This window comes from Dipodomys ordii, unplaced genomic scaffold (assembly GCF_000151885.1).
Source record: "Dipodomys ordii isolate 6190 unplaced genomic scaffold, Dord_2.0 Scaffold57, whole genome shotgun sequence".
Taxonomy (NCBI): Eukaryota; Metazoa; Chordata; class Mammalia; order Rodentia; family Heteromyidae; genus Dipodomys; species Dipodomys ordii.
This window is the reverse complement of record NW_012267273.1, coordinates 4,117,120-4,144,606: the sequence shown is the minus strand read 5'-3', so window position 1 is coordinate 4,144,606 and position 27,487 is coordinate 4,117,120. Positions and strand designations below refer to the sequence as shown.

Genomic DNA, 27,487 nt, shown 5'->3' with positions numbered 1-27,487 from the left:
AGAACTAAACAATAGGAAATTCAGCAACCTAGACATTAGGTCAAAGGATCAAAATTTTGAAAATTTGGACAAATATTTGCTTTTCAATCTGTCTACTTGTTCTTATTTGTTTTCTTGAAATTGTAACTATTCCAAAAAGCTGTAATATCTGTATAATATTCTTGTGAATTGTCATGTTTTCTTTTCATCCATGTTATTGGCTGTTTTCTCTGTGAGGTGAATGACAACAAGGAATCTAGCCTGTACTGTTTATTTGGTTAGATAATAATAATAGAAAATACTTACAAACTAACGAGATAATATCTGACTTATAAGCAGCATAAGCAATTTTTACAGATGTAGTCATATGCCCACAACAAAGTATCATGTAAGTTTTAGAACAAAGGTGGCATAATAAATCTAACATTATCTCATGGGAATGTGCAAATTAATGTAGCTTTCAAACCAAAATTTTTACTAAGATTAGTTTTGTAGTCACAGAAATTTCTCTTCAAAAGGTCTATTGTCATAGTAGCTGGAATTAAGAAAAAATAGTGAACTAGTGATTTGAGCATTTATTTCATTCTATTTGCATTATAATTTGTTAATAGTTCTAGAAATGTCATTTCATTGACATAAAAGACTAGAATATATAGCTTTCAGAAATTGAAATGAAAATGATTGTGCCTACTATGTTGATAATTAGTTATTAGGAAGTAGAAAGAGAATGACAAAGCAAGTTGCTAAGGAAATTAAAGGTTTGCTTTCTCTATTATATGCCTTATAATCAGGGATTTTTTTCTGTATGTTTGTTGAAATGTGCTGATATTTGCTCAACACTAAATTTACTTGACTATTTTAATAATGATGATTTCTCTTTTATTGGTTTTCAAATGTTTGTGATAAACACACCTGTGTCATCATTCTATTAACTATTAAAACAAAAAGGAACTGAATACTAAGCATTCTACCTAATACCTTGCTGTTTGTTTTTTTCCTTTCCTTTTCTTTTCCCACTGAAGCTAATTGAAATACATCTTCAAAAGTTTCCATTATAAACACTTGGGAAAATTTCCCCAAGTTCCAACAAACTATATCAAAAAATAACTCATTTCACAAGGGGTGGGGGGAGGAAAGAAGGAATCCCACAGCATTTCTTTTTAATAACTGTTCAGCTACAAAATTTTATTGGTATCTTCTTATGTTCCCTCTAGAGGATGTAATGCACAAAAGCATTGCCACGGAACATATAAAATTACAAATGAAATTTATTGTAAAAAGTAGAATGTCTTCTAGACTGGTGTCAGTATTTATTTCATTCATAAACCAAAACTGCGGTATAATATATTCATTGTCAGCAAAGTTCATGTGTGTAAATTGCCATCCAATGTTAATTTGACTGATATAAGACAGATATTGAAAAGACAATTTAAATTTACTCTTCCAAACATAAACTGTTCCACAAAAGCACTGTTAAAAACTCCTTCAAGGTTTTGGGTTGTGCTTGACATTTATGGTTAACTACATAATTTGGTCGTGTCATAGTCCACTGTGTTTGGCAATTTGGCATTAAACGCCTGCAGAGCAGATTGGATCCTCACCACTTCACTAGTAGACAGCTTGAGTCTATGACGAAGCAAGCAAGAGAAAAGATCTAGAAGACGCTGACCAGGTGGGGAGAGTTTATTTACACGGTCTCTTATCTCTAGGAGCTGCAAAAGCGCTGAGTCCTGGGATCCCTGAGTGTAGGGGTAGTCCAGCTGCAAGATCAGGTCCCGAATTGCTTCCGGGTCAAAGTGCATGCTGTAACCAAACACTTGAATGTTGTTGATTTTCATGTAGCCCAGGTTCCGAGAAGGGTCAATAAACTCCAGAGGTTCATAGTACACGCTCTCGTTGCCATTCGGACCACTGGACTTGATGCGACTCCTCAGGTAGATATGGACTGTCTCAAAAAATGTCTTCCATTTGTTGCCCAAGGTAAGTGTCCAGTTATAGCACTGCAGAGGGAGGTCCAATTTAGTCCGCTCCCAGTCTGGAAAGCTGTTTTCATTCACAGGCATAAACCAGCTCTCCGAGTGGCTGCCACCGAAGGGATTGACATACACAGCCAACACGGGCTCCAACGTGCTGTTTTTAGTCAAGCAAATCTGTAAGGAGAGACCCAGAATCATATGGACCAGGCTTGACTTGTACTTGTTACTCTTCAGGGTGAGAAGCATCCTCTTACGCCAAGAGGGGTCAAACCAGCTGTTGAGACGCATGTCGTTGCTGATGAAAATGGCATGCACTTCTATTCGCCTGTCGGCTTTCTGCAGCAGATATTTCATCTCGAGGTCTTGCAGGTCAGTCTCAAAGCCGATGTAGTGGTCGGTGGACTCGGCCACTTCGGGCTTGCAGAGGCCCTGGCTCAGCATGTAGCCTGTGTTACAGGTGCCACAGCGGGTGCGGTTGTCCGGGGCGCAGGTCAGACAGGCAGAGGCGTCGCCCACCGTGCAGGGTAGGAAGGAGGTGCAGACCACCTGGTCGTTTGGACAGGTGCATGAATGCGTTTCTTCTGAAAAGCTGCCCAGGAGGCCATTCTCATTGCAGTAAAGAAAAGACTGGATACGAGTGAGCCAGTAGGTGGAGGTTCTAGAAATAAAAAACAAAACGAACCACATGAATACAAAGACTTTGGGTTCGTGCATGTACTGTCATAAAGTCAAACTTGGCTCTGGAAGCATTGCTGTAACTTTTGTAGGTCATTTCCAGCTAGTAGTTTACGAAATTAAAAAAATCCATTTGTATATTATAGACACATGTATGTACATATATAGGTATATATTAATATCTATAAACATATTCATATATATTCATGTGTGCACGCATACATACTCATGTATGTACATTCGTATATTTTTGCCCAAGTTAGAAATACTTAGTCATGCACTCGTGGCTCACACCTGTAATCCTAGTTATTAAGGAGCTGAGGAGTGAGGATAATTTTTTTTTTTTTTTTGGTCCGGTCTTGGGGCCTGAACTCTGGGCCTGGACGCTGTCCCTCAGCTCTTCAGCTCAAGTCTAGCACTCTACCACTTGAGCCACAGCACCACTTCCCGCTTTTTTTTTGTGGTGCTGAGGAATCGAACCCAGGGCCTCGAGCATGCAAAGCAAGCGCTCTACCACTGAGCCACCTTCCCAGCCCGAGGATAATTTTTTTAATGCCAACCTAGACGGAAAATTCTGCTAGACTCCACATCTAAATAGCAAACAGATGCTGAATTCGAAGCATGGTTTCAATGGTAATAATATCGGTTGGGAATAGGAAAGCCAAGCAAGAGTGCCCCAGTAAAAGCACAATCAAAAATGAAACAAAATAAAAAATAGGCATTTCTAAGCATACAGTTCCTTCTGAAAAGCTTCTAAGCCATCTCAGTGCTCTTGGAAGCTGAATGCCAGGAAAATTAAGTCAGTTATTTTGAAATAATAACATCAGAAGCAAAAGTTGCTTTATCCCAGACTATGGCAGAATTAGAACCATTCATTCATTCATAGTTACATAAAGTGCTAGTGTTGCAGGAAGCCTTAATATAAACTAAAAATGAAAAGTGAACAACTCTAAACTGTTAACTCAATCTAATTAGGTACCCCGGTTTCACCAACATCTAAAGAACATGTATACACTGTGGATTGAAAATATGAAAACATAGCTAAATTTTATCCTTACAAGCTGTCCAAGAAAGTAGTTGAAAGTTATCTCCTTAAACCTCAAAGTTACTTTAATAAGAGTTTAAAGTATTCGTTTAATATTTTTGATTTTCAATGCCAACAACTTTTCTTATCAGGCTGATCATGATGCATTGCATGCTTCTGGTTTTGTTTTTTAAATAAATCAAAGTCTTTGACTTATTGAGTGTTTCATCATAATAGTGAGTGAACTATGGTAGCCATGTTATCAGGTAATACTGTCTTTTTCAAGTTGATTTTACACTATCTCGATGAACAATTGAACAATTCCATGGACTGTACAGCCTAAGGTTGTCTTGTAGAAAATGGGAGAAGTAATCCATTTTATGTTGAGTTTTTTGGGAAAATTGAACACAGTTCTACTTGTAGGCATTTATATGCCTACTTCTAAAGTATCAGTTTAGACACTCAAAAGTTACAATGTATTTTTAGTATTCTTATGAATTTTGATGTTACTATTTAGTGAATTTGGAATATTTGTGAAGAATACTGTGGATAGTGATTTGCTTGAATTGTCTGTATAACCCAAGATATGCACAACTGTTTATGTACAGTATCAGTCCTTGTCCTTGTTCCATTGTCCTTTGACAAAGTTTATACTTGGTTGTTATTAGTACTGAAGTTTGAACTCTAGGCTTATTATTTCATAGGCAAGTGATATATTTCTTCAGACATTACTCAGTCAAATTGGTTCTGATTATTTAGGCCTGGAATGGCCTGGATAACAATCGTACTATTTATACATTCCTTCATAGCTTAGTTGATAGGCAGGTACCACTATGAACAGGTATTGGTTTAGATAGGAACATACAAGAGTTTTTGTCCTCTGGAATTGAGGAACGACCCTCCCAATCTTTGCCTTCTGAGAAGTCAGGATGACAGGCACCATCTACTCAGCTTAAAACATTTTTAAATTAAACTCTTCCTTGGATTCACAGCCAAAATAAGTGTCTCTGTATTCTCATTATTTTTTTCTGTAAAATATCTTTTATCACTTAACGTCGCATGCTAGTATCTTCTTTATATTCACCTCTCATGAAATAGACTATCAGCTGGCCAGATTTCCCTGTTTTTCATTGCTACTTTTGATTGTTTAGTAGGTTGCATGCACTTCTTATTAAATATTGAACAAAGTGTTTTCCATAAGTGTACTTGTAGGTGAAACTTCAGTTTACATACTGAATACAGGTAAGAAGTCCTGTACTGTGGAGTTATACAACACATGTATTTACAAATTTAATCCAAGAACTTTTTTTTGTTTTTTTGGTTGTGGGACCTGAACTCTGGGCCTGAGCATCATCCCTCAGCTCTTCAGTGCTGTCCCTTCAGCTCAAGGCTAGCACTCTACCACTTGAGCCATAGCACCACTTCTGGCTTTTTCTGCTTATGTGGTGCTGAGAAATCAAAGCCAGGGCTTAATGCATGCAAAGCAAACACTCTACCACTGAGCCACCTTCCCAGCCCCCAAAAGCTTTTAAAAATCCGTTTTCCTAAGTACGATGGTGTCTTTTAAACCCAGAAGAAGGACAGCAATCCCAATCAGATCATAAAACATTTATGTCATTATTTCTCACGCTCGAAACACTAAAATACTATGCCTGGTAGATTTACAACTAGTTTGAATATTCCTTTCCCAAGTTCTTCCATTAGAATCATTGTCTTCAGTGAAGTAATGCTGAAGTTGTTGGGCTATAGGAGCAGAGCTGTCCCAAACAAATGAATTTAATTATCAAAGGGTAGGTACAGTTTTTTCCCTGTCTTGCACTCTCCCATCTTGGAGATAGCATGATACCCTGGGACCATGTACTTGTCAGCCTCCAGAAATAGGTGCCCACAAACAGATTTATGTTGCTTATAAATCTGGTCCATTATAAATAAACAAGGGCCAGACTCCAGTGGCTCATGCCTGTTATCTTAGTTACTCCTGAGGCTGAGACTTGAAGGGCTGAGGTTCAAAGCCAACCAGGGAAGAAACGTTCATTCTACTCTGTGTCCCAATCAACCAGAAAAATATCAAACTAAAGGCATGGATTGAGTGATAGAGCCATGATTAAGCAAGTTGAGGGGTGCACAAGACCCTGAGTCCAAGCTCCAGTACCAGTACTAAAAATAAAATAATTAAAGCTAAAAGTGCTTAAATAAACAGATATGTAGTATTTTGATTTATAGGACAAAATGTGTCAAATTTACCACCTATTTTGAATTTTTCCATATACTTTTAAGATCCATTTTCTGATTTTTTTGCAGTATTCTTCCCAGAGAGTGTGTGATAACAATAATGAACCTTTAAGTAGCAACATGTGAGTACCTCTGCTTGTTCTTTATTTGTATTACTGTTTTATTATTTTCTCTCTTCACTACTTGTCTCCTTCCCTTCTGCTTACCCTCCTTCTTACATAACCCCCTCTCTCTTCCTCTCTCTCTCTCCTCTTTTAGCTCCCCTCTTTTAGCTTTGAGGAGTATTTATTCAAGGCTTCACTTGTACAATTCTCTATGGATTTAAGATATTTGCTGCATGTCATGGCAGTGTCAGAAGAGCACTAGACTTTATGATATGCATGCAAGAGAACTGAAACAAGTGTTTATCTCCCTTTACTTTTAGTGAAACCTTTAAACTTCAGACAACTAGTTCCCATGTTTAATTCTGCATGACACAGGGGAACAGATTATATTTCTTAGTCTTGATGTTTTTGTCTGTGACTTTTTGACCTGTTGACAGATTAAAAAATAATGTAACACATTTTATGTTAGCTTATTGCCACTATAGCCAAATGCTTTGCACAGGGTAACTTGAATATGCAAAGATGCTTATTGAGTTCTTAGACCTGCTAATCCAGACCCTGATAAGAGCCCTCAAACAAAATTCTTGAGAAAACTAGGTAATATCCATCAAGAAATTTACTCAATACCTTCTAAGGGTATAACTGCAAAACCTCAATACCTCGAATGAGACCCCACATCATTTTGCATTATCCTGGGGAACATGCTTTCAACACAAAGCTCTTGAGGGGAAGCCAAACTATACCCAAATGGCAGCTGATATAAACATCACCATTCCTGATCTCCTGGCAGCTGGAGGAATAGCTCAGTAGTGAGAGTACCTGCTTAGCAAACTTGAGGAACTGTTAAAAAGGACAAGCAGAATCCAGATTTGAATTTATATGTCTTAGGAGCCCTGTGACTACTATTTTTTTTTAATTTATACATATTGAGAGCTCTATGCCTGCTAACAATTTCAAAATGTACTACAGAAACATTCAGCATACATACAAGCATAAACCAAACATCAAAGCACAGCCTAATATATTCTATTATTACCCAAGAATTCAGTACACATCTGATGTTATAGAACAACCACTTTATATTCCTTTTCAAAACAAATTCCTCAGAGAAACCTAATGTGTTTAACTTCATTTTAATAGATGAAAATCCCCTGTAAGTTTTACCATCTAAGCAACATATCTATTGAACATTAGAATAAAGACTAATAAAAATATTATATTTGGAAATGTGTATTGGGTGTTTCATTCCATAAGAATATACAAAAAAAATACTTAACTAATGACTTACTGCTACATCAGGAAAACATCAGATATAAACATATAAAATATTCTTTAACTTATGGTGTAATGTTTAAATGCTAGAGAAAAATAATTGACATAAGGCTTTTTCTAGAGAGCCAAATGGCCAGCTTTAGAACTTTATTAATTTACCTTGTTGGAAAAATTAAAATAAAACACTTAGTAGGTCTTTTATTAACTAAAGCACAATTCTTAGGTAGAATGTATTAAGGGTACCCATGCACAAAATAAAAAGAAAAAAATGTATATTTTTATTCCTAATATAATCTGTTAGTATTCTTATCATTTTTTTAAATCACTATAGGAAACCAAGAATCAGTGTTCATTTTCTTTATCTTAACTGGCTATTTCCCTAGAAGAAATATTATATTTTATCTTTAAAAATTTATGCATTCATTCATGATATTCTCTGTGCTCCTATGTTTCATTTGCATCAAAATGGACTGGGTACAAAAGAACACATATGATCATATGATATCCTTGTGGTAGTATGGAAACCTTCAAAAGTTCCTCCTCCCAAAAACACCCCCCCTCAATTTTATAACATGTATTCTATATACTAAGCGATCTGACACATAGTGATACAAACAAAAATTACCTCCTCCTGTGCTTAAATACTTTCTGAGCACAAATAACCTTATTTCCAAGGTCCCCTATTCCCACTTTCTAATCCTTTATTGCTTTCCAAATCTAAGAGAGGTGGAACTGCATTTTAAAACCTAAACAATATAATTTCAATGTCTTTTTGAAGTTTAGGATTATTCTTTTGGGTAGGCTATTTCATTTGAGCTTTCATAGATTTGTTCTTCTGAGACCTTATTACTTTAAACTAAATATAAACTTTAGGGATTAACCACCCAGAGCCATTTAGACAATCGTAAGCTGATTATTAGCTCAGGCACAGACAGATAAAACCAAGTAATACCCTGTCACTCTCCCTGGTCTGCTGAGGCCATTTCATCCCTGGTTCAGTTGCTCTTGGGGACTCATGTCCACACTCTTGACACTCGATAGTTACACTCTTGGAGATGATTTCACACTCTGAGAAAGAAAATCGCACTTTCAAGAAATTTGAAAGTGTAATTTCTGAGAATTTCCCAAGGAAGCACACACACACACACACACACACACACACACACACACACACACACACGAGGGGGCCGGGGTGGGGTGTATAAGGAAACAGAGGTGCTTTAAATTTATGAATCTGCATTCAGTGTCTTTTTATACTGTTGATTTGCAATATTATATGAGTAAGTGTGGTGAGCAGTTCAAGGTATTGATTATAGTTTGAAGACAACATGAACAAGGGAAAATTTAATTGAACTTTTTCTCAAGTGCTATGCATTATTGCAAGAACTATTTCATTCTGTCCCATAACTCTACTTTTTCACTGATAAATGGATGCTTCTTACCTCAGCCTATAGATAAAGACATGAGTTGTAAACCAACAATATCATAAGCTGGTTGATGCAATAGCAGAAAGTACACTTTGTTCACAACTTCTTATAAAAAACACACGTCAGATAATTTGCTAACTCATTTAACCAAATATAGAGACTTAAATATTATCTCACTTATGGACTGCCAAGTCATTTTTGTTTTTCTTTTCTTTTTTGGTACTGGTGATTGAATAAAGGATATTGCACTTGCTAGACAAGCACCTTGCCCCTGAGCTACATCCCAACTCCAAGGCTTTTGTATTTTACTTTGATGGTGCATTTGACTATTGAATATAACTAAAAAACACTATGGAGGTTCCTCAAAAGACTAAATCTAGAGCTCCCTTATGACCCAGTAACACCACTTCTGGGCATTTACCCAAATGATCACAAATAAGGCAATAGTAAAGCTACCAGCACAACTATGTTTATCACAGCATTATTCACTATAGCTAACATATGGAACCAACCTAGATGCCCCTCAGTAGATGAATGTATCAAGAAAAAACATGTGTTACAGATTAAGGAAATGTGATATATATATATATATATATATATCTGTAGATAGAGACAGAGAAGAAGAAGAAGAAGAAGAAGAAGAAGAAGAAGAAGAAGAAGAGAGAGAGAGAGAGAGAGAGGAATTGTGTACTTCCATCAGAAAGAATGACACTGCTTCATTTGTTAGGAAATGGAAAGACTTGGAAGAAATCATATTAAGTGTAGTAAGCCAGACCCAAAGAAATATAGGTCCCATATTTTCCCTCATTTGCAATAATCTTAGCAGATGAGCAGAAAAGCTCAAAAGCTATCTTTATATGACCATATAACATGAATGAATCCCAAGATATGGACATAAGAGGTTTCTTTTGTTGTTGTTTTTAATGTGCTATGTGATTTTTTTGTTTCTTTTGTATGTTCTTCCACCTATGGTATATCCCCTGTTGTCACTGTATTTGATTTTGGTACCCTGCATCTTGTATATACATTTATATGATTTTGGGGGGGGAAAGTGAATAAAAAAATGCTGATACAAGACACAGGATTACCCATTACAACAATGATACTCACAAACATTATGTTGGAACTTGGGAAGTGAGAGAGAGAAGGGTTAGTAGGGAAAAAAACAAAGGAGGGAGTAATAATTCTTACAAGAAATGTACTCATTACCTTAGTCATGTAACTTTAACCCCTCTGTACAGCATCTTTACAATAAATAACATTTTAAAAAATCAACACATACTTTTTCTCTATTTATGACATAAAATATCAAAGAAACAGACCAGAGTGAGAAAATAGATTTCACAGAATGAAATAAAATGACTTATTATATGCAAAAATACAATAAAATAATTTCTAATTTGGATTGACCTCTCATTTTTATCCAAATATGTTTTTCCACAAAGTCATGTTTTGTTTGTTTTTTTTTTATTGTGAAAATACCATACAGAGGGATTACAATTATATGAGCAGGTAATGAGTACCTTTCTTATCAAGCATTGTTGCCTCCTCCTTTGTTTCCCCTACCGTCCCTTCCCATCTCCCTTCCCCCTGGCAACCTCCCACCCCTGTGCCAAAGTTGTAAAGTTTGTTTTTCGACATAACGTCTTGTACATCTCACTGTTGCAATAGGTCCACCTGTATCCTTATTTAAACAATTTGTTTTTGACCTTCCTCTCCCTAAATTATACATCAAATTCAGTGAAGGCAGGGGTTATACCATGAGGGAGGGACATACAAAGCAACAAGGAAATCATCTTATAAATATGTTAGAAACAATAGCAAGAAAAAAAATTTGAGTCCTTATCTTGGGCTTCATTTTGCCTAACATCAACTTATCTGATCGTTTCTGCTTGTCTCAGACATATACTAGTTATTGCAAATAAGGGAAACCATAGGACCTATGTTTCTTTGGGACTGGCTTACTTCACTTAATATAATTTTTTCCAAGTCTTTCCATTTCATTACAAATGGGGCAATATCATTCTTTCTGATGGAGACATAGAATTCCATTGTGTATATAAACTGCATTTTCTTGATCCATTCATCTACTGAGGGGCATCTGGGTTGGTTCCATATCTTACCTATGGTAAATATCCTGCTCAAAATCATGTTAAATATTATGATAACACTTAAAAGAATTACAGTGTGATCATTCAGACTGCTAAAAGATGGCCATATAATTGAGGAATATTAATAAAAATGCAATTGTTTTCCAAAACTGATGTTTCAGGCATCTCTGATGTGCTGTTGTAGTATCCTAGGTTTTGTTTTAGGTAATTAATATGGATTCATTCCAATTTCTCATCCATTATGCAGGCAACATATACTTGGGTATACATCATTATTTTACTTTCACAAAGTACCAGAATCAATAAAATGTGTTCCAAATCTCTTATTATAAAGACTTTCAACATCTATGTGTTAAGGATCCAAACTGGAAAAGAGAATCAATACAATTTAATGTGTTAAAACAAGTACAGTTTATAAAGGAGCCATTGCATTTCATTTTTAAAAGATATATTCTGCAATGAAAATAAATGCATTAATGACAAAAATGACAATATAGGTGAAGGTTAGTGTGATACCATTTATATGAAGTACAAGAAGAGGAAAAACTAAATTTTTTAGCATTAAGAATGCTGTCTATATTAATGGATATTCTAAGTATGTGTGACAGTAATGGATTGAGTAGTAGAGCACCATCAGAACAAGTAAGCCAAGTGTGCACAAGACCCTGAGTTTAAACCCCACTCAGTAAAATAGCAAACAAAACATAAAAAGCAAAAATGTATAAAACATAATACAAAACATAATACTTCCTTTAATAAAAATGTTAAATTGATTTTGGGCAACAATGGCTTAAGCCTATAATCCTAGCTACTCAGGACACTGAGATCTGAGGGTCATGTTTCAAAGCCAGCCTAAGTCAGGAATGTCTGTGAAATTCTTATTGCCAATAAGCTACTCAGAAAAAGCTTCAAGTGGAACTGTGGTTCAAGTAGTAGAGTACTAGCCTTGAGCTCAAAGAGGCTCAGGGACAGCACCCAGGCTCTGAGTTCAAGGCCCAAGATTAGAAACAAAAGTTAAATTGGCAACGTTTTTCATTTAGTCACTACAACTAATAGAATGGTAAATAAATGTTAGAAGTGGAAGACCAATATTTATGCATCATATAATGAATAAGAAATTTAGAATCAGGTTCTTAGCAGTATTATTTATATTTATTAAAATGTATACATATAATTAAAATATATACATATTGGCAAAATGATACATGCACATGTCATAACAACAATCAAGACTCAGATATCTATTTTATTCATCTTTAGATTTCATAAAATGATGTTTAGACTGCAAGAAGTTTCATGACATTGTATTGTCACATAGTTTAGCTAAATTTGAATAGGGCACATATTTATTTAGAAAATGGAAAATTTCATGTTCTCCAAAAATTATTCAGGGGATGAAGTACAGGCATTGTTAGTGATGTCATTCCATGGATCCAAGTACTATTCTGGTGCTAATATACAGACCAATCTAAATGACCCTGCTGTCTTCCTTCCTGTGACCTGTCTTTAATCTTCACCTTCTTTCCACTTTATAAGTTCTTCTGTATATGACCTCATCTAGAGTCCCCTTTCAGCCGCCTTGTGCAATACAAGAGCCTGTACAACATTTCTAGACAAGGTCTCCCACATGAGATCTAAAAATTATATTACAGACCAATTGTCCTCATCAGGAATTTCCACGAGGACCTCAAATTAAGGAAATCTAAATTGACTTGTTTTCTCATCTATTTTCTACCATGTTACTCATGAAATTGTAGTAGTAACAGTTTCAGATAACACATATTTAACTTAGATAACTTAATCTGATAATTATCTCTCATTCTTTTTTACCAATAAGAAAAGAAAAATGGCATCTTATCCTACTCAGAAAGTGATCGATGACCTCAGGTTGACACAGAAGACCTTGAAGTAAGTGCTCTGCTCACACTTCTGATCTCTTGGACATAATTTGCATCTTCTTCAGTGAGTCAGTGTCAGCTACACTCACATATGTCTTCATGATTCTACTTTAAAGTATTGTAATGGACTGTTTCCTCTGCTTAAAATGATTTCCTGAATATTCATTTATTCATAATTATATATGCCTACAAATGTTTGTGATCAAGAACGGAAGTTGTAAATAACATTCATAACCCCTGTTATCTATCACTGTTTTTGATTTGGGTGCCCTTTGTATTTTGTTTTTGTTTTGTTTTGTTTCTGATTTGGAGATGATAAGGGAAATCACAGAAATGGTAAGAGAAAGGACAAAGGGTAAACCAATGCAACAGCGATACTCAAAAGACAGTAGTTGAAAATAAAATTTACAACTTGGTAGGGAGGATAGTCAGGGGAAGGGGAAGCAGAAGAAAATGAGAGATGGGGCAATATTGTTCAAAAAGAAATGTACTCTTTACCTTAGTTATGCAACTGTAACCCCTCTGTACATTCTCTTCACATTTTTTTAAAAAATTCATTAGCATATATCAGTAATTCAGAAAGATGAACAAAACGACAGGCTCTCAGGAGATATTAGTTCAGACATGCCTGAGATAGTAGTTCAAAACTTGCTCTGGAGAATCACAAGAATACATAAGCTCCTTTGTGGAAAGCATTCAGTAATGGGTACAGAATATTGAGAAATAAAAAAAAAAAAAACACCTCAATCCTAGCTCATATAATCATGGGAATCCTGACAAGGAGACATGTTTATCTAAATAAAATAATTCAATGAACATTATTTTCATGGCTCAAATGGCACAGCCCTAGCTGGGAAAGAAAGCAAGGGTAAGTACAAGGCTTAGATTTCAAATCCCAGTACCATAGATGTGTATTTACATGTATGAATGTAAATATGTGTATATGTTTGTATGGGTTTTTAGTGAATTGAATATATGCATGTAGATGTATGCATGAATGAACATTCATGCAATGCATGTGTGTATACAGACAAAAGTAGCATCAATATATATGTGCATACATAAAGCAAAAGAAACTACTGTTGTACTTTCTCTAAACTAGGAAACATACACATGAGACCTCTTCAGAATTTTACACTTTTATACTAATTGCTACTTTGTGCTGTTTCCTCCTTTGAGCAATTCTTCTTTGACCATGTTTGCTTAATTTTTAAATTTATTTGGAACAATTGCACTACAAGGTGTTTCCTAAATTACCTAAGAAGATTAACATCTCTGTGCTAAATTGCAATTTGTACTTCTTAGAAGACCTAATGTTTTAATAGCTCTTTTCCCAAGGTCTGGAATCTGTAGTGTTCTTATCATTATGTTTCTAGTGTGTGCATATATAAGGTGGTTCACACAATTCTCAGTGAAGAAGAGAAAAAGGAAGGAGAAAAAATGATGGCTCACTTTTCTTATGTTTGTATTTGCCAGTTAAGAGGAAGACAGAAATCACATTAGTCCCATGCTCACATGTCACAAATAATGCACATGGTGTGTGCACTGCTGATTGAACAGATTTTAGACCGAAATTAGTATAGATTTTGGGGAAAATTCCAAAATATTGAAAATCTTCCTCCATAGATGCGTGAGATCTCTGGAATAAGGATCAAAGCACTGGGAATGAATCTCACTTTTACATTTACCCACAAGAATATTTTATATTTTTAAAAGTAGAATCTTAACAGATATCTGATTTTTGATTAACATTATTCCTTCTCTCTTTCCTGGTAATTTTATATCCATTCAGAAACTCTAAGTAGGACTAATACCTTGGTTTCTCAAATTCCCTGGTGTTCTCATGATCAACAATTTTAAGCATCCACAATATCTGCCACCCACACATGTTTTTTTTCCTCTTTTCATTAACACCTATCAATGTTAGGTATCTTTATTCATCCATATAATACATTTTCCATGTGTTTTTGTTTGCTTACAGATAAAGTTTTGGTATGTGTCTTAGGCAAATCTCCAATGTGTGATCCTGTTGTCTTACCCATCACCACCCAAAACTCAGAGGTAAGAGTCTGTGCTACCACAGCCAAGTCACAATGTATATTCAATTCAAGACATACTTTCCCTTTAAAATACTGTAATACTAATTAACTTTTTTCTTCTGGTCATGGGGCTTGAACTCTGGGCTTGGGTGCTGTCCCTGAGTTCTTCAGTTCAAGGTGAGCTATCTACCACTTGAGCCACAGAGCCACTTCTGGTTTTCTGGTGGTTAATTGGAGATAAAGAGTCTCTCGGACTTTCTTGCTTGGGCTGGCTTTGAATCGCAATCTTCAGATCTCAAGCTTCCTGAGTAGCTGGGATTATAGGCGTGGGCCACCAGTGTCTGGGCCTAATTAACTTCTAATTCTTGGCTTCTCCATGTCCACATGAACAACTAAATGTAGAGGGACTAAAACACAAATTAAATAAACTATGTAAAATTAGTCTCACTTTAAATATATAATCACAATTTTCTCATGTTTAAATGCTATTAGTCAATCATTATTAATTTCCCCTATCAACTTGGTCTCCCAGTCTTCACAATGGGGTGTTGTGTTGCTGTTGTTGTTTTTATTTTTCTTAATCTAGAGCTTGAACTCAAGGCATGGCCACTGTCCCTGAGCTCTTCTGTGCAAGGCCACAGCTACAGCTCCACTTCCAGCTTTTTGATGGTTTTGGAGATAGAGTCTCACAGACTTTTCTGCCTGGGCTGGCTTTGAATCAAGATAATCAAATCTCTGCATCCCGGGTAGCTAGAATTATGGGAATAAGCCTCTATGAATATTTTACACATAAGTAATTCTTCTCATATAGCCATATTTTCTCACTCCAGTGAGTTGAATAATTAGAAGAGAATGTATTTTCTCCCCCTAGGTAAACTACAAACCTTTCTAATCATATTGTACATAGTCTAACTTCATAGTGATTGCCATCCATGGTTTTATACATGATGTTTCTGAGTCAATCACACACTAAGTTCAATCTTCCATTTTTTTATGGCAGTCCTAGAACTTTTCCTTAATATAATGTTATCTTCTAGATATGAAATATTCTTTGTTAATTTTTTTAGAATAAATCATTAAAAGTACTATTTATATGCATTTTCTCTATGTATTTCTATTTTTTTATTCAATTCTAGGTATCTTGCTCCTTAACATTTTATATAAATGGCCTGGCTTGACTTTAGTATTACAAACATCTTGGTAATTATCTCAGCACAAGTAATATGTTGACAGTTTCTAAGTTATATAGGCTTTTTTTTAATTTATACAAAGGCAAGTCAATAAAAGTTTCTTTCCTCCATTACTCAGTCATTTTCTATCAGTAATATTTGGTGATTTTGAGGTCTAGGTTTCGAGCAATTTAATACACACTCAATATAATATTTTATAAAAATTAATTACATTCTCTAGTTTCCCTTTATTTCAATATTAGATGAATAATTACTCTTAGCTGCCAGATAATATTTTTATTTCATTTTATCATAAAGGTGATGTACAGAGTGGTTAGATACATAAATGAGTATATTAATATTTTAAAATACTTTGCTCTCCTAAGCTCATTTTTTCTTTTGTATGTTCTAAGTAATTACATTTAAATTTTGAGCTCTGATTGTGAAAAAAGGAAAAGTATATAAAATTTCAAAGAAAACTATTATCAAATTATTTGTCTTTCTGAATTCTTCCAGAGAAAAGAACCCTCTGAATGAAACTACTTTTAATAATCTAATTGTTTTGAATATCACTTGTATTTTAATTGTTAATATCTTGTAAAAGTCCATGAGTACAATGCAAACCCCAAATTTCCATCTTTATTTGTGGACCACTTCAGTGTTTATCTTGCAGCTTTTGCTATTGGTTATGGATGTAAAATTGTTGCATGTGTTGAGTTTATAAGGTCAATTTTTCCTATCTGATTCCAAATTCAAAGTCTATTCATATTGATGCTCACCCATTTAGTTATTTTATGCTCATCAGACCCAACTTGGAGTTCTAGCTATAAATTTTAAATTTAAACCCACATAGGTCATTTCCCTTAAGAGATTCTCATTCAGATGAAGACTTCATGAAGACTATTAGCACACAAATTCAGCTAAGCAATGCATACCTCACATCCACTCGAATCCTTGAATCTTACCTTCTTTTCCCCTCTAATTTGGATTAGTTCTATGATTTTAAGACACAGTTAATTCTTTCACTATGGAGACCACTACCTGAGGTAAACCATACTGATTTCTCATCTACCCTTCAAAGTGTCAACTTCACTTTACTATCTTTAGTCATTAAAATTGAGCTATCAGTTATAAGTATTTTTGAATCTTAATCCAGTATTTTTCTTAAAATTTATTTTTTATTGTAAAGGAGGTATAGAGAGGGGTTACAGTTATATATGTTAGGTACTGAGAATACTTATTTTTTAACAGTGTCAATTCTTTCCTGATTTTCTCCCATTTTTCCCTCCCAAGCCCTCTCTTCCCCAAGTTGAATATTTCATTTTCAAGATAGCACATAGTATCACTGCTAAATTATTTAACCCTTTGTCTTACTATTTCTGAGCTTCCTCCCCCAAACAGACTGACATATAAGACATAATGTACAGAACTCAAAAGTAGCAACAAGGAGGGGGAGGGAGAAACAAAACATAATCACAAAAGGTAAAATAAAAAAAAAATTCTTGTTTCTATTTTTGGAGTTCATTTCAATAAACATCATATGCAAATAGCTATTGAGCCTCTGTGATACTCTCCTAAGACTTCGTCTTTTGATCTCACTGTGTGAATGCTTATGGTCCTGTTTCAGTATTTTGAATATAGTCTATCTGCTCAGCATCAATATCATAATACATTACTACTTAGTGAATGTCTATGGTTTTACCTTGTTTACTATTCCCTTACAAGGTTCAGAGAGAAGTCATATGTTTATCTGTAACAATGTAGTGGTCCTACTCTCTCAAGATAACAACTTACAAGGTCTTTTAGGGTGTGGAATCCCTCCATCACTTCAATCTATTCTCTTGTCGTTCTCTGAATACTTTCTGTTTCACTGTTCCTTTCACTGTATCTCAAGACATCAAAGAGCTATTTTGGAATTCTATTATGTTTTAAAAAGATTTATAAGATATTCTAGTTTGAGAAAACTTGGCAATCCCTCATATTATAAACTATGTTGAAATGTCTCCCAAATTCCTATCTCCATTCAGGATGATTAAAACTCTTCATCTTTTTGGACTTAAGAAATAAATCACTTCTCAGCAAAAATCTTAGATAGGCTCTCAAGAACCAATCAAGGCCTCTTTGTGTGTAATTCATCTTATCCCGCACTCTAGTTACTAGATTAATTTGGTTCTGTATTTACTGTAGTTTATTGTATTTATCTGCTTAGCTTGTGCTTCCCTTCAAAGGAAAATGACGTACTTCAGCACAAGGTTTATACCTAGTACAGCAGTTGGCATGGAATGGTTATTAAAAAAAATAATTTGAGCAAAATAAGATTCCCAGAAGAGGTTACTCGAAATTGGGAGCATCAAGGAAAAAGGGTAGACAAATGAGGAGAAGAGGGGGAGAATGCAAGCAAGTATCCAGCATACATATCTTACAATATTAAGAAGAGGTTAGGAAGGGGTACATATAGGAGATATGGTGAGAAGGTTGAAAGGGGTGACATTGATTAAAACATATTCATAAACTGTTAAATGGCAACTCTCTCTTGTACCACTACATAAAGACAATAAACAATAAAGTAATCTTTATTGACAAGATACTAACAGAATCATGTTTTCATATCATTCAGACATATACACAAAAGCACACAAAGAATGTAACACATATGAGGTATTTTTGTTATCTACATTGCACATATTCTTCAAGTTATTAAAAATATAAATAAGACAGACATAATATCTACTCTGTAAAAGGAATATTGGTAACATATTCTAACAAAAATATCAAAATTTCCATTGAAGTTATTTCTGGGTTTAAGGATGATATGGCACATAGTAGGCTCTTCAAGGCTGACTGAATTTTTGTCTTTTGGTGTTAAGGAGAGATATGTAAAATCATTTTGAAAAAATAGACTACAATATTATTTAGAAACTAGAACAAAATTGTAATTTCAGAAGAACTAATACTATTAAATATTAAAAAAGATTAAAATAAAAGAAAGGAGAACTAGATTTCAAAGAAAATTGAGAGGTCAGTACAGAGACATTTGGCAATGCTTATCACTTAAAGATAATGTTTTCCTTAGAAAATGATGGTAGTCAAACTTCAAACTCTACTACAAAGCCATAGTAATCAAAACACCTTGGTACTGGCACAAGAACAGACCTGAGGATCAATGGAATAGAACTGAAGACCCAGGGGAGGAAAAATCCAAAACAAAAACAAAAACAAAACAACGCAGACCTATAGCCACCTAAACTTTGATAAGGGAGCCAAATAAAAAATAGAATGGAAGAAAGACAGCCTCTTCACTAAATTGTGCCAGCAAAATTTGCTAAAAACCTATAGAAAACTAAAATTAGGTGGGCTGCGAAGGTGGCTCAGTGGTAGAGCGCTTGCCTTGCATGCATGTAGCCCTGGGTTCGATCCCTCAGCACCATGTAAGCAAAAAGAAAAAAGCCAGTAGAGGCACTGTGGCGCAAGTGGTAGAGTGCTAGCCTTGAGCTGAAGAGCTGAGGGACAGCGCCCAGGCCCAGACTTCAGGCCCCACGACTGGACCTCCCAAAAAAAAAAAAAAAAAAAGAAAAGAAAGAAAACTAAAATTAGATCCTTATATATCACCCTACACCATAATCAACCCCAAATGAATCAAAGACCTCGAAGTAAAAGCAAACACTGTGAAAAAAATTACAGAAAGGAATAAGAGAACATCTAGGGCTCCTTGGCGCAGGCTGAAATCTTTTTAATAAAAACCCAGAAACACAACAAATCAAAGAAAGCTTGGACAAATGGGATTGCATGAAACTGCAGAGCTTCTGCATGTCAAAGGGCATAGCTAGTAAGATCAATAGAACGCCTATGGACTGGGAGAAGATCTTCACTAGCTATACAACCGACAAGGGCCTCATATCTAAAATATACTTAGAACTCAAAAAATTAAGTCCCCCAAGAACAAATCCTCAAAGAAACAACCACCCCATTAATAAGTGGACTATAGATTTAAGGAGAGATTTCTTTGAAGAGGAAATAAGAATAGCCAATAGATACAGGAAGAAATGCTCAACATCATGGCCATACAAGAAATGCAAATCAAAACCATATTGAGATTCCATTCAACCCAGTTAGAATGGCTATAATCAAGAAATCAAATAACAACAGATGCTGGAGAGGATGTTTCCAAAAGTGAACCCTACTTCACTGTTGGTGGTAGTGTAAGCTTGTTCAATCACTTTACAAATCAGTATGGAGGTTCCTCAAAGAACTACACATAGAGCTCCCTATAATCCAGCAATCCCAAAAGATCACAAACAAGTCTCTTCTAAAGCTCCCAGCACAACTATGTTTATTCACCATAGCTAGTATTATTCACCATAGCTAAGATACTGAACCAATCCAGATGCCCATCAGTACATGAGTAGATCAAGAAAATGTGAATGAAATTCTATGCTTCTATCAGAAAGAATGACACCACCCATTTGTTAGGAAATGGAAAGACTTGGAAACAACCATATCAAGTGAAGTAAGCCAGACCCAAAGGAATATCGGTCCCATGATTTTCCTCATTTGAATAATTAGTATACATCTAGGATAATTTTATCAGATGAGCAAAAATGTTCAAAAGCTCTATACATATGACCTATAAGATGATGCTATGTGAAATGAACCCCAAGATATGTACACAAGAGATCTTTCTTTGCTGTTGTTGTTTTTAATGTACTGTGTGATTTTTTTTTCATTTCTTTTGTATGTTCTTCCCCCTATGCTATATCCCCTTTTGTCACTGTATTTGATTTTGGTACCTTGCATTTTCTGTATACATTTGTCAAATTTGGGGAGGGGAGGTGGAGTAACAAAACACTGAAACAAGGACACAGAATTACCCATTGCAACAATGATACCCACAAGACACTATATTGGAAATAAAACTTTACAACTAGTTGGGGAGGAGAGTGGGGAAGGTGGGGGAGGGAAGGGATAGTAGAACAACAAAGGAGGGGGTAACAATGCTAGACAAGAAATGTACTCATTATCTTATTCATGTAACTGTAACCCCCCTGTACAACATCTTTTCAATAAAATAAATTTTAAAAAATATTGAAGAAATAATCCTGAATAAAAGAAAATAATGGTAGTCATTCTTTCTGATAGAAACATAAAATCCAGTGTGTGTATACATATATATACATATATGTATTTATATATGTATATATAAATATATAAATAAATAAAGGATTAAAAATATGGAATGAATATATATATATACATATATTATATATGTATATATATATTCATTCCATATTTATGAATATATATATATACATATATTATATATGTATATATATATTCATTCCATATTTTTTAATCCTTTCATCTACTGAGGGGCATCTGGGTTGGTTCCAAAGCTTAGCTATTGGAAATAATATTGCAATGAACATAGTTGTGCTGGTAGCTTTAGTACAGCTTTGTTTGTGGTCATTTAGGTAAATGCCCAGAAGTGGGATTGCTGAGTCATAACCAAACCCAAAGAAACATAGATCCCATGGTTTCCCTCATTTGCCATAATTAGTATATGTATAGGATATGAGTATATGAGGATATATTAGTATATGTCTAGCAGATGAGCAGAATAGCTCAATAGCTATGTACATATGACCATATAAGATGATGCTAAGCAAAATGAACTCCAAAACATGGACACAAGTGATTTTTCTTTGTTGTTGTTTTTAATGTACTAAGTGGTATCTTGTTTTTTTTTCTTTTTTTGTATTGTTTTTCTCCTTTTGGTTTATCTTCTTTTGTAAGGTACCTTGGGTATTGTATATACATTTATCTGAGTTTGGGAAGGGAAGGGGAACAACAGAATGGTGAGACAAAGGGGGAACCAGTGCAACAACGATGCTCACAAGACAATACACTGGAAATGATATGTATAATTGGGGGGCAGGGAGTTGTGGAGAGAAAAAAGAGGGAGGGACAACAAGCCCAACAAGAAATGTACTCACTACCTTACTTATGTAACTGTAGCCTCTGTACATCACCTTGACAACAAAATTTAAAAATAAATTTTTAAAAAGTTACAAAAAAGAAAATAATGGTAGTTACTTTAGAATGCTTGTCAACTTATATTTATAATGACTACAAATGCCAACCCCAAACTCTAAGTGATGGAAGGTTGGGTATTGGAAATAAAAGACAATTAAATCTCTTTTCCTCTGATTCATGATATCTAGAAATCTTATGAAAATTTGAATTAACACATATAACTTTTCTAGAGGGACAATATGATCAAAATTGTTCAAGTATTATAATGTCATATAACAGTTTGTCATCAAATATCACTATTTTATAATGCATTATTAATTATTATTTGGAAGTTTTATTGACTGAACTAAAATCCCCAAACTGATCACCTTTAAGATCATAATGGAGATGGAGACCATGGAGCTAAATTATTGTTAGAAAGTAGATCAGTAATAAAAATGCCATGGACAATCACCTTCTAAATGTTCTATGTACGTGACTTTTTTTTGTTGTTGTTGGTCATAGGGCCTGAACTCTGGATCTGGGTGCTGTCCCTTGGGTCTTCAGCTCAAAGCTAGCTCTCTACCACTTGAACCACAGTGCCAGTTTCAGCTTTTTTCTGCTTATATGATACATGAGGGCCTCATGCATGCTAAACAAGCACTTTACCACTGAGCCAACTTCCCAGCCCTGTAGGTGACTTTTGTCCATCAAAAAGTCAAGTCTTCTACTGAGTATTGTAGCTTTAGCTAATGGTTAAGTCATAGACCACCAGTAAATGATTGTATGTGGTTCTAGTAAAAGTTGTCTTCTATCCCAGTAAGCAAATTTTGTCCGAATACGTATATGTGCTTGTGTCTGTACTGGCACCACATTTGTGCAATGTTTTGAGTAATGATTATCTCAAAACTGTAGAGGTTAACCTCAAAGATTAATTATATAAGCTGAGATTTGTGGTCTCATTGTACATTATTTGGCTCAGCAGGACAAAGTATACAGAGATATTGTCTCATATTTTTTCTAAAAATGTAATATTATAAGATATTTATAGAAAATAGAGAGTATGAAATGACTAATAGGAAGATAGCATAAATGATTACATCTAATACTTTCTTGTCCTCATTTTCCAAATAAAGCAAGGAAATGATGAATTAGTTTAAAAGAACACTCCCACATCAATTTAGAAAACAAATAGAAAATCTCCAGTTTTAATTCTAGGTTTCTCAGGTGGACCAATGGAATGTGGCACATCATTTTTACCCTATTGATAAGACTTTTCATTACCCAAACCATTTCATTGTGAAATTTTGAGTCTCCATGGATGCTACCATCCATGACAGATATCGAAGAACAATCAAAATGTACTTTTTTCTCTTATTTGTAGGGAAAACCTTTACCAACAGTTAGAAAGATACATAGAAATATGTGTCATTTAAAGAATTTAATGAGTCCTGGGCAGGTTCCGTGAGCTTATTCATGCTCAAGGCTAGCACTCTACCAGTTGAGCCCCAGTACCACTTCCAGCTTTTTCTGATTAGTTTATGGAAGATAAGAGCCTCATGAACTTTTCTGCCCAGGCTGGCTTTAAAACAGTCCTCAGATTTCATCTTCCTAAGTAGCTAGAATCACAGGCTTGAGCCACCAGGACCCAGCTAATATATGTATTCATTAATTTTTAAGTCCAATATCAAGGTTATTTTTTAACAATAAATCTACTTTCAAATTGTTTTAAAATCCTAGGTATTTTATTTTTTGTGGGGCTATTACTAATGGAGTTGCTTTCCTAATTTCAGCCACACTTTTCTCATTGTTGGCATACAGAAAAGTCATTGATTTTTGAGGGTTAATTTTATACCCTGCTACTTTGCCAAATTTTTTAATTAGCTTGAGTAATTTGGGAGTGGAGTCTGTGGGATTCTTTAAATACAAGATTATGTCATATGCAAAGAGGGAGCGTTTTACTTCATCTTTCTTTATTTGGATCCCCTTTATGTTTGCATCTTGTCATTGCTGTAGCTAGGCATTCTACTAGATTGAAAAGAAGTAGAGAGAATGGACATCCTTGTCTCGTTCCTGAGTCAAAAGGAAATGGCTTGTGGACCTATTGCAACAATGAGATGTACAAATTGTTATGTCAAAAAACGAACTTTACAACTTTGGCAGGGGGAATTGGAAGGGATGGGAAGGGGAAACAAAGGAGGAGGCAACAATGCTTGATAAGAAATGTACTCATTATCTTGTCCATGTAATTGCAACACCTCTGTACAGTATTTTCACAATTAAAAAATTATTTTTAAAAAATTGGTGCTTATTGAGTTCTTTAAAATTATTAAATAAATTTTCAATTGATGTACTACATTGTTACTCATTATCTTTGTATAACTGTGTATGTGTTTGTGTGTGTGTGTGTGTGTGTGTGTGTGTGTGTGTGTGTGTGCGTTTGTGCATATTCATGCCAGTGTTAGGGTTTGAACTCAAGGCTAAGGTGTTGTGCCTGAGATTTTTCGTTTTTGTTTGTTTTGTTTTGCTTTCTCAAGGTAAGTATTCTACCACTTGAGCCAGAGCTCTACTCCTGGTTGTTTACTGAGTGATTGATTTTATATTATTTTTTGTAGTTTTCTGAAATAACAGGCTCATAAGGTATCCTTCCCTGACTGGCTTTAAACCAATCTTCAGGTCTCAGCCTCTGGAGTAGCCAGGATTACATGTGCGAGCCACTGGCACCAGGTTTAACATTCATTATCTTTTGGTAATAAAATGATTCTTTGGAGAACAAAGGGGGAAAATAACATACTATATGTGAATCATTGTCACAATTCTGGTATAAAAACACTAGATAATAGCTTTAAGTATTTTTACACAAAACATATCTTCAATTCCTATTCTAACAGGAATGGTTTAGCATTTTTAAATCACATTGTTGCAACCCAATGGTTACAAAAGTCTTTCTGGACAATTCATCAAATATACAATTTTTACATACCAGAATCTGAAGCATCCTCTGTTCTGTGTTCAGAGCCATCAAAATAATCACACAATCAGTCTTATTCAAAATGTCAAACCTTCTAGAAACAACCTCACAAAAATATCCAGAAAGCATGTTTTATCACATGTAATTTACATGAAGTTGGGAATAATGTATATTTGTCTTTTCTGTGTGTGATGCAGCTCTAACTGAAGCCTAAGTAGAAGGGTCTAAGCTTACTTCAGCTTCCTATAAAAGAGCCAAATGCTGATGTGTAAGGAGTAAGTGATGCCTTCCTTCTAATCTGATTAATGGGCATTCAATCTTAAGCAGTAGGAGTCATTTTGTGAATTCAAGACAACAGACACAAAAGGACAATAAGAGAAGAGAAAAACCAAAAAGGATAAGTGGTCCCCAAATCAAGTTATGAAATCATTGCTAGAGATTTATGTCTTTATGTAAATTCCTATTGTTTGCAAAGGTGTGGGTGAACTGCTGTGCATAAGGTGCTTGAACAGGGGTGGAGCAACTACAAAAGATTTGTATATGGATTCTGAAAGTAAGGAACAGCTCAAATATAGTTTGTCTTTTAGTAAGTCTAAAATGAAAGGCAAGCAAACCAAATTCTCAGAAAATTGTGCAATGAAAATATACAAACACCAGTAAGATGAGGTAGAAAAAAATGGAGCCCATTGATTTAATCAATAGGTAATTTTATTTTTATTAAATAATATATTTAGCACAACAATCAGTGAAAGTATTAAAGATTCAGAAAAAAAATGTAATGCTCAAACATTATTGATTGTACCTGAAACTTTTAGCTTAATGCTTGTTAAAAGCAAAGCCTGGAAGTATATAAAGGAATGGCTAAGAAATACAAAGCTGAAGGTTTATCTTAGAGATAAGAATACTCTTAGCAAATGAAAGATACTATAGCCCATCTTCAGGACCTCTAAAATATGCGTACTTTTCAAAAGGCACGCATGTATTTTTTTTTAGTTTGGACTATTCATATCCTCATAATGATATTATTCTTAAACCAACATTAAATCCATCTGAAAATATGTGATGCATTGTGTTCATAACCACTTTTTCTAACTTAAAAATTTAATGCACTTAAATGAAGCTAAAATCATTGATTAGTCCTATGTTTTACTACATTATGAATTTTTTAACATATATCATAAAGCATTATATTTCCTATATATCTCACACTGATATTTACTTTTGCAGTGAAAAGATTTTATGCATGGATTTTTTGAAGTTTACATTGAAAGTTTGGATTGAAATTGTAAAATCAGAAAGCCAATGAATGTATACTGAAATTTTAATGCATTGTACACTTTTTTCTTCTGTGAAATCAAAGTCTCTCTTTAGAGTCTTTCTGACAGTACTTGGATTCTTATAAGAAATATTTTGCTTCTCATTTTAATATATCTTCACTTACATCACTCCTATAAATGATCTGAAGTACAATTCCCTAGTCCTCTAAATTGGGAGAAACATGTCACTATATATCAATGCCTTAAGTTGCTGAAACATTACATTCTCCAGCAAAGAACCCAATATTAAATCAAACCATCCTCTTGTGATTCAGTATCTAAGGCACAGTTCTTCATGTCAAAAGAAAATAAAACACTGTTGTTTTTGTTGTTGTTTTCTTCACAAAAGAATTATGAAAAGACACTACTTCCATTTATAAAATAGTTCAGTTGTGCTAGTGGGCTCATGACTGCAATTCTAGATACTCCAGAGGCTGAGATCTAAAGAATACAGTTTAAAGCCAATCCCAGGCAGATAAATCTAAGTGAATCTTATCAACAATTAACCAACACAAAATCCACAAGTGGAGGTATGGTTCAAGAGCTAGACAGATAGCTGTGAGCATAAAAGCTGAGGTTGTGTGAGGTCCTGTTGCAGAAAGCCAATCTACTGAATAAGCAAATAAAAACAACAGCAAAGCCAATAAACAAACTAAAAAATTAAGCTATGGGAATCTAAGAAGCAGCATAAATGGCGATGGATATGTCAATTAATGTCACTGTGAAAATTATTGCACAGTAATATGTCTATCAAATCAATATGCTATGCAAATCAAATCTGTACAAACCTTGGCCATGAAATTGTATAATACATGAAAAGTATTAAAAGGCAAGGCATGGTGGTACATACCTGTAACTGCAGCTACTAGGAAGATGTATGTATGAATAATGAAGTGTGAGACCAGCTCCCGAGAGATTAATAAACTTAGAATAAAGGAAGTAAGGCAGGGTAGGTTAGCTTTACAATTGCAAATTAAAAAAAATACCTTCGGTATGTCACTGTAACCCTTCTGTACAACACCTTTACAACAAAATAAAATAAATTTTTGTAAAAAGATCAACATGAAAAACAATTGAGTTGGGGCTGGGAAGGTATGTTTGCCTTGCATGCATGAGCCCCTGGGTTTGATTGCTCAGCACCACATAAACAGAAACAGCCAGAAGTGGTGCTGTAGCTCAAGTGGTAGAGTGCTATCCTTGAGCTGAACTACTCAGGGACAACATCCAGGCCCAGAGTTCAAGACCCACGACCGACAAAACACACAACAACAACAACAATTGAGGT

At 34.7% G+C, this 27,487-nt stretch overlaps 1 protein-coding gene across 2 annotated transcripts in view; it reads right to left on the bottom strand.

Moving 5' to 3' along the window:
* Positions 1-1,141: 1,141 nt before the first annotated feature.
* Brinp3 (bone morphogenetic protein/retinoic acid inducible neural-specific 3) overlaps positions 1,142-27,487 on the bottom strand; it is a 401,825-nt gene continuing 375,479 nt past the window's right edge. The window contains exon 6 of one of the 2 annotated variants that reach the window (XM_013021773.1): positions 1,142-2,613. In XM_013021773.1, the coding sequence (XP_012877227.1) occupies positions 1,497-2,613 (1,117 nt within the window). In that variant the 3' untranslated portion in view covers positions 1,142-1,496. The remainder of the gene's footprint in view (positions 2,614-27,487) is intronic. The other variant, XM_013021772.1, reaches the window with a different exon arrangement.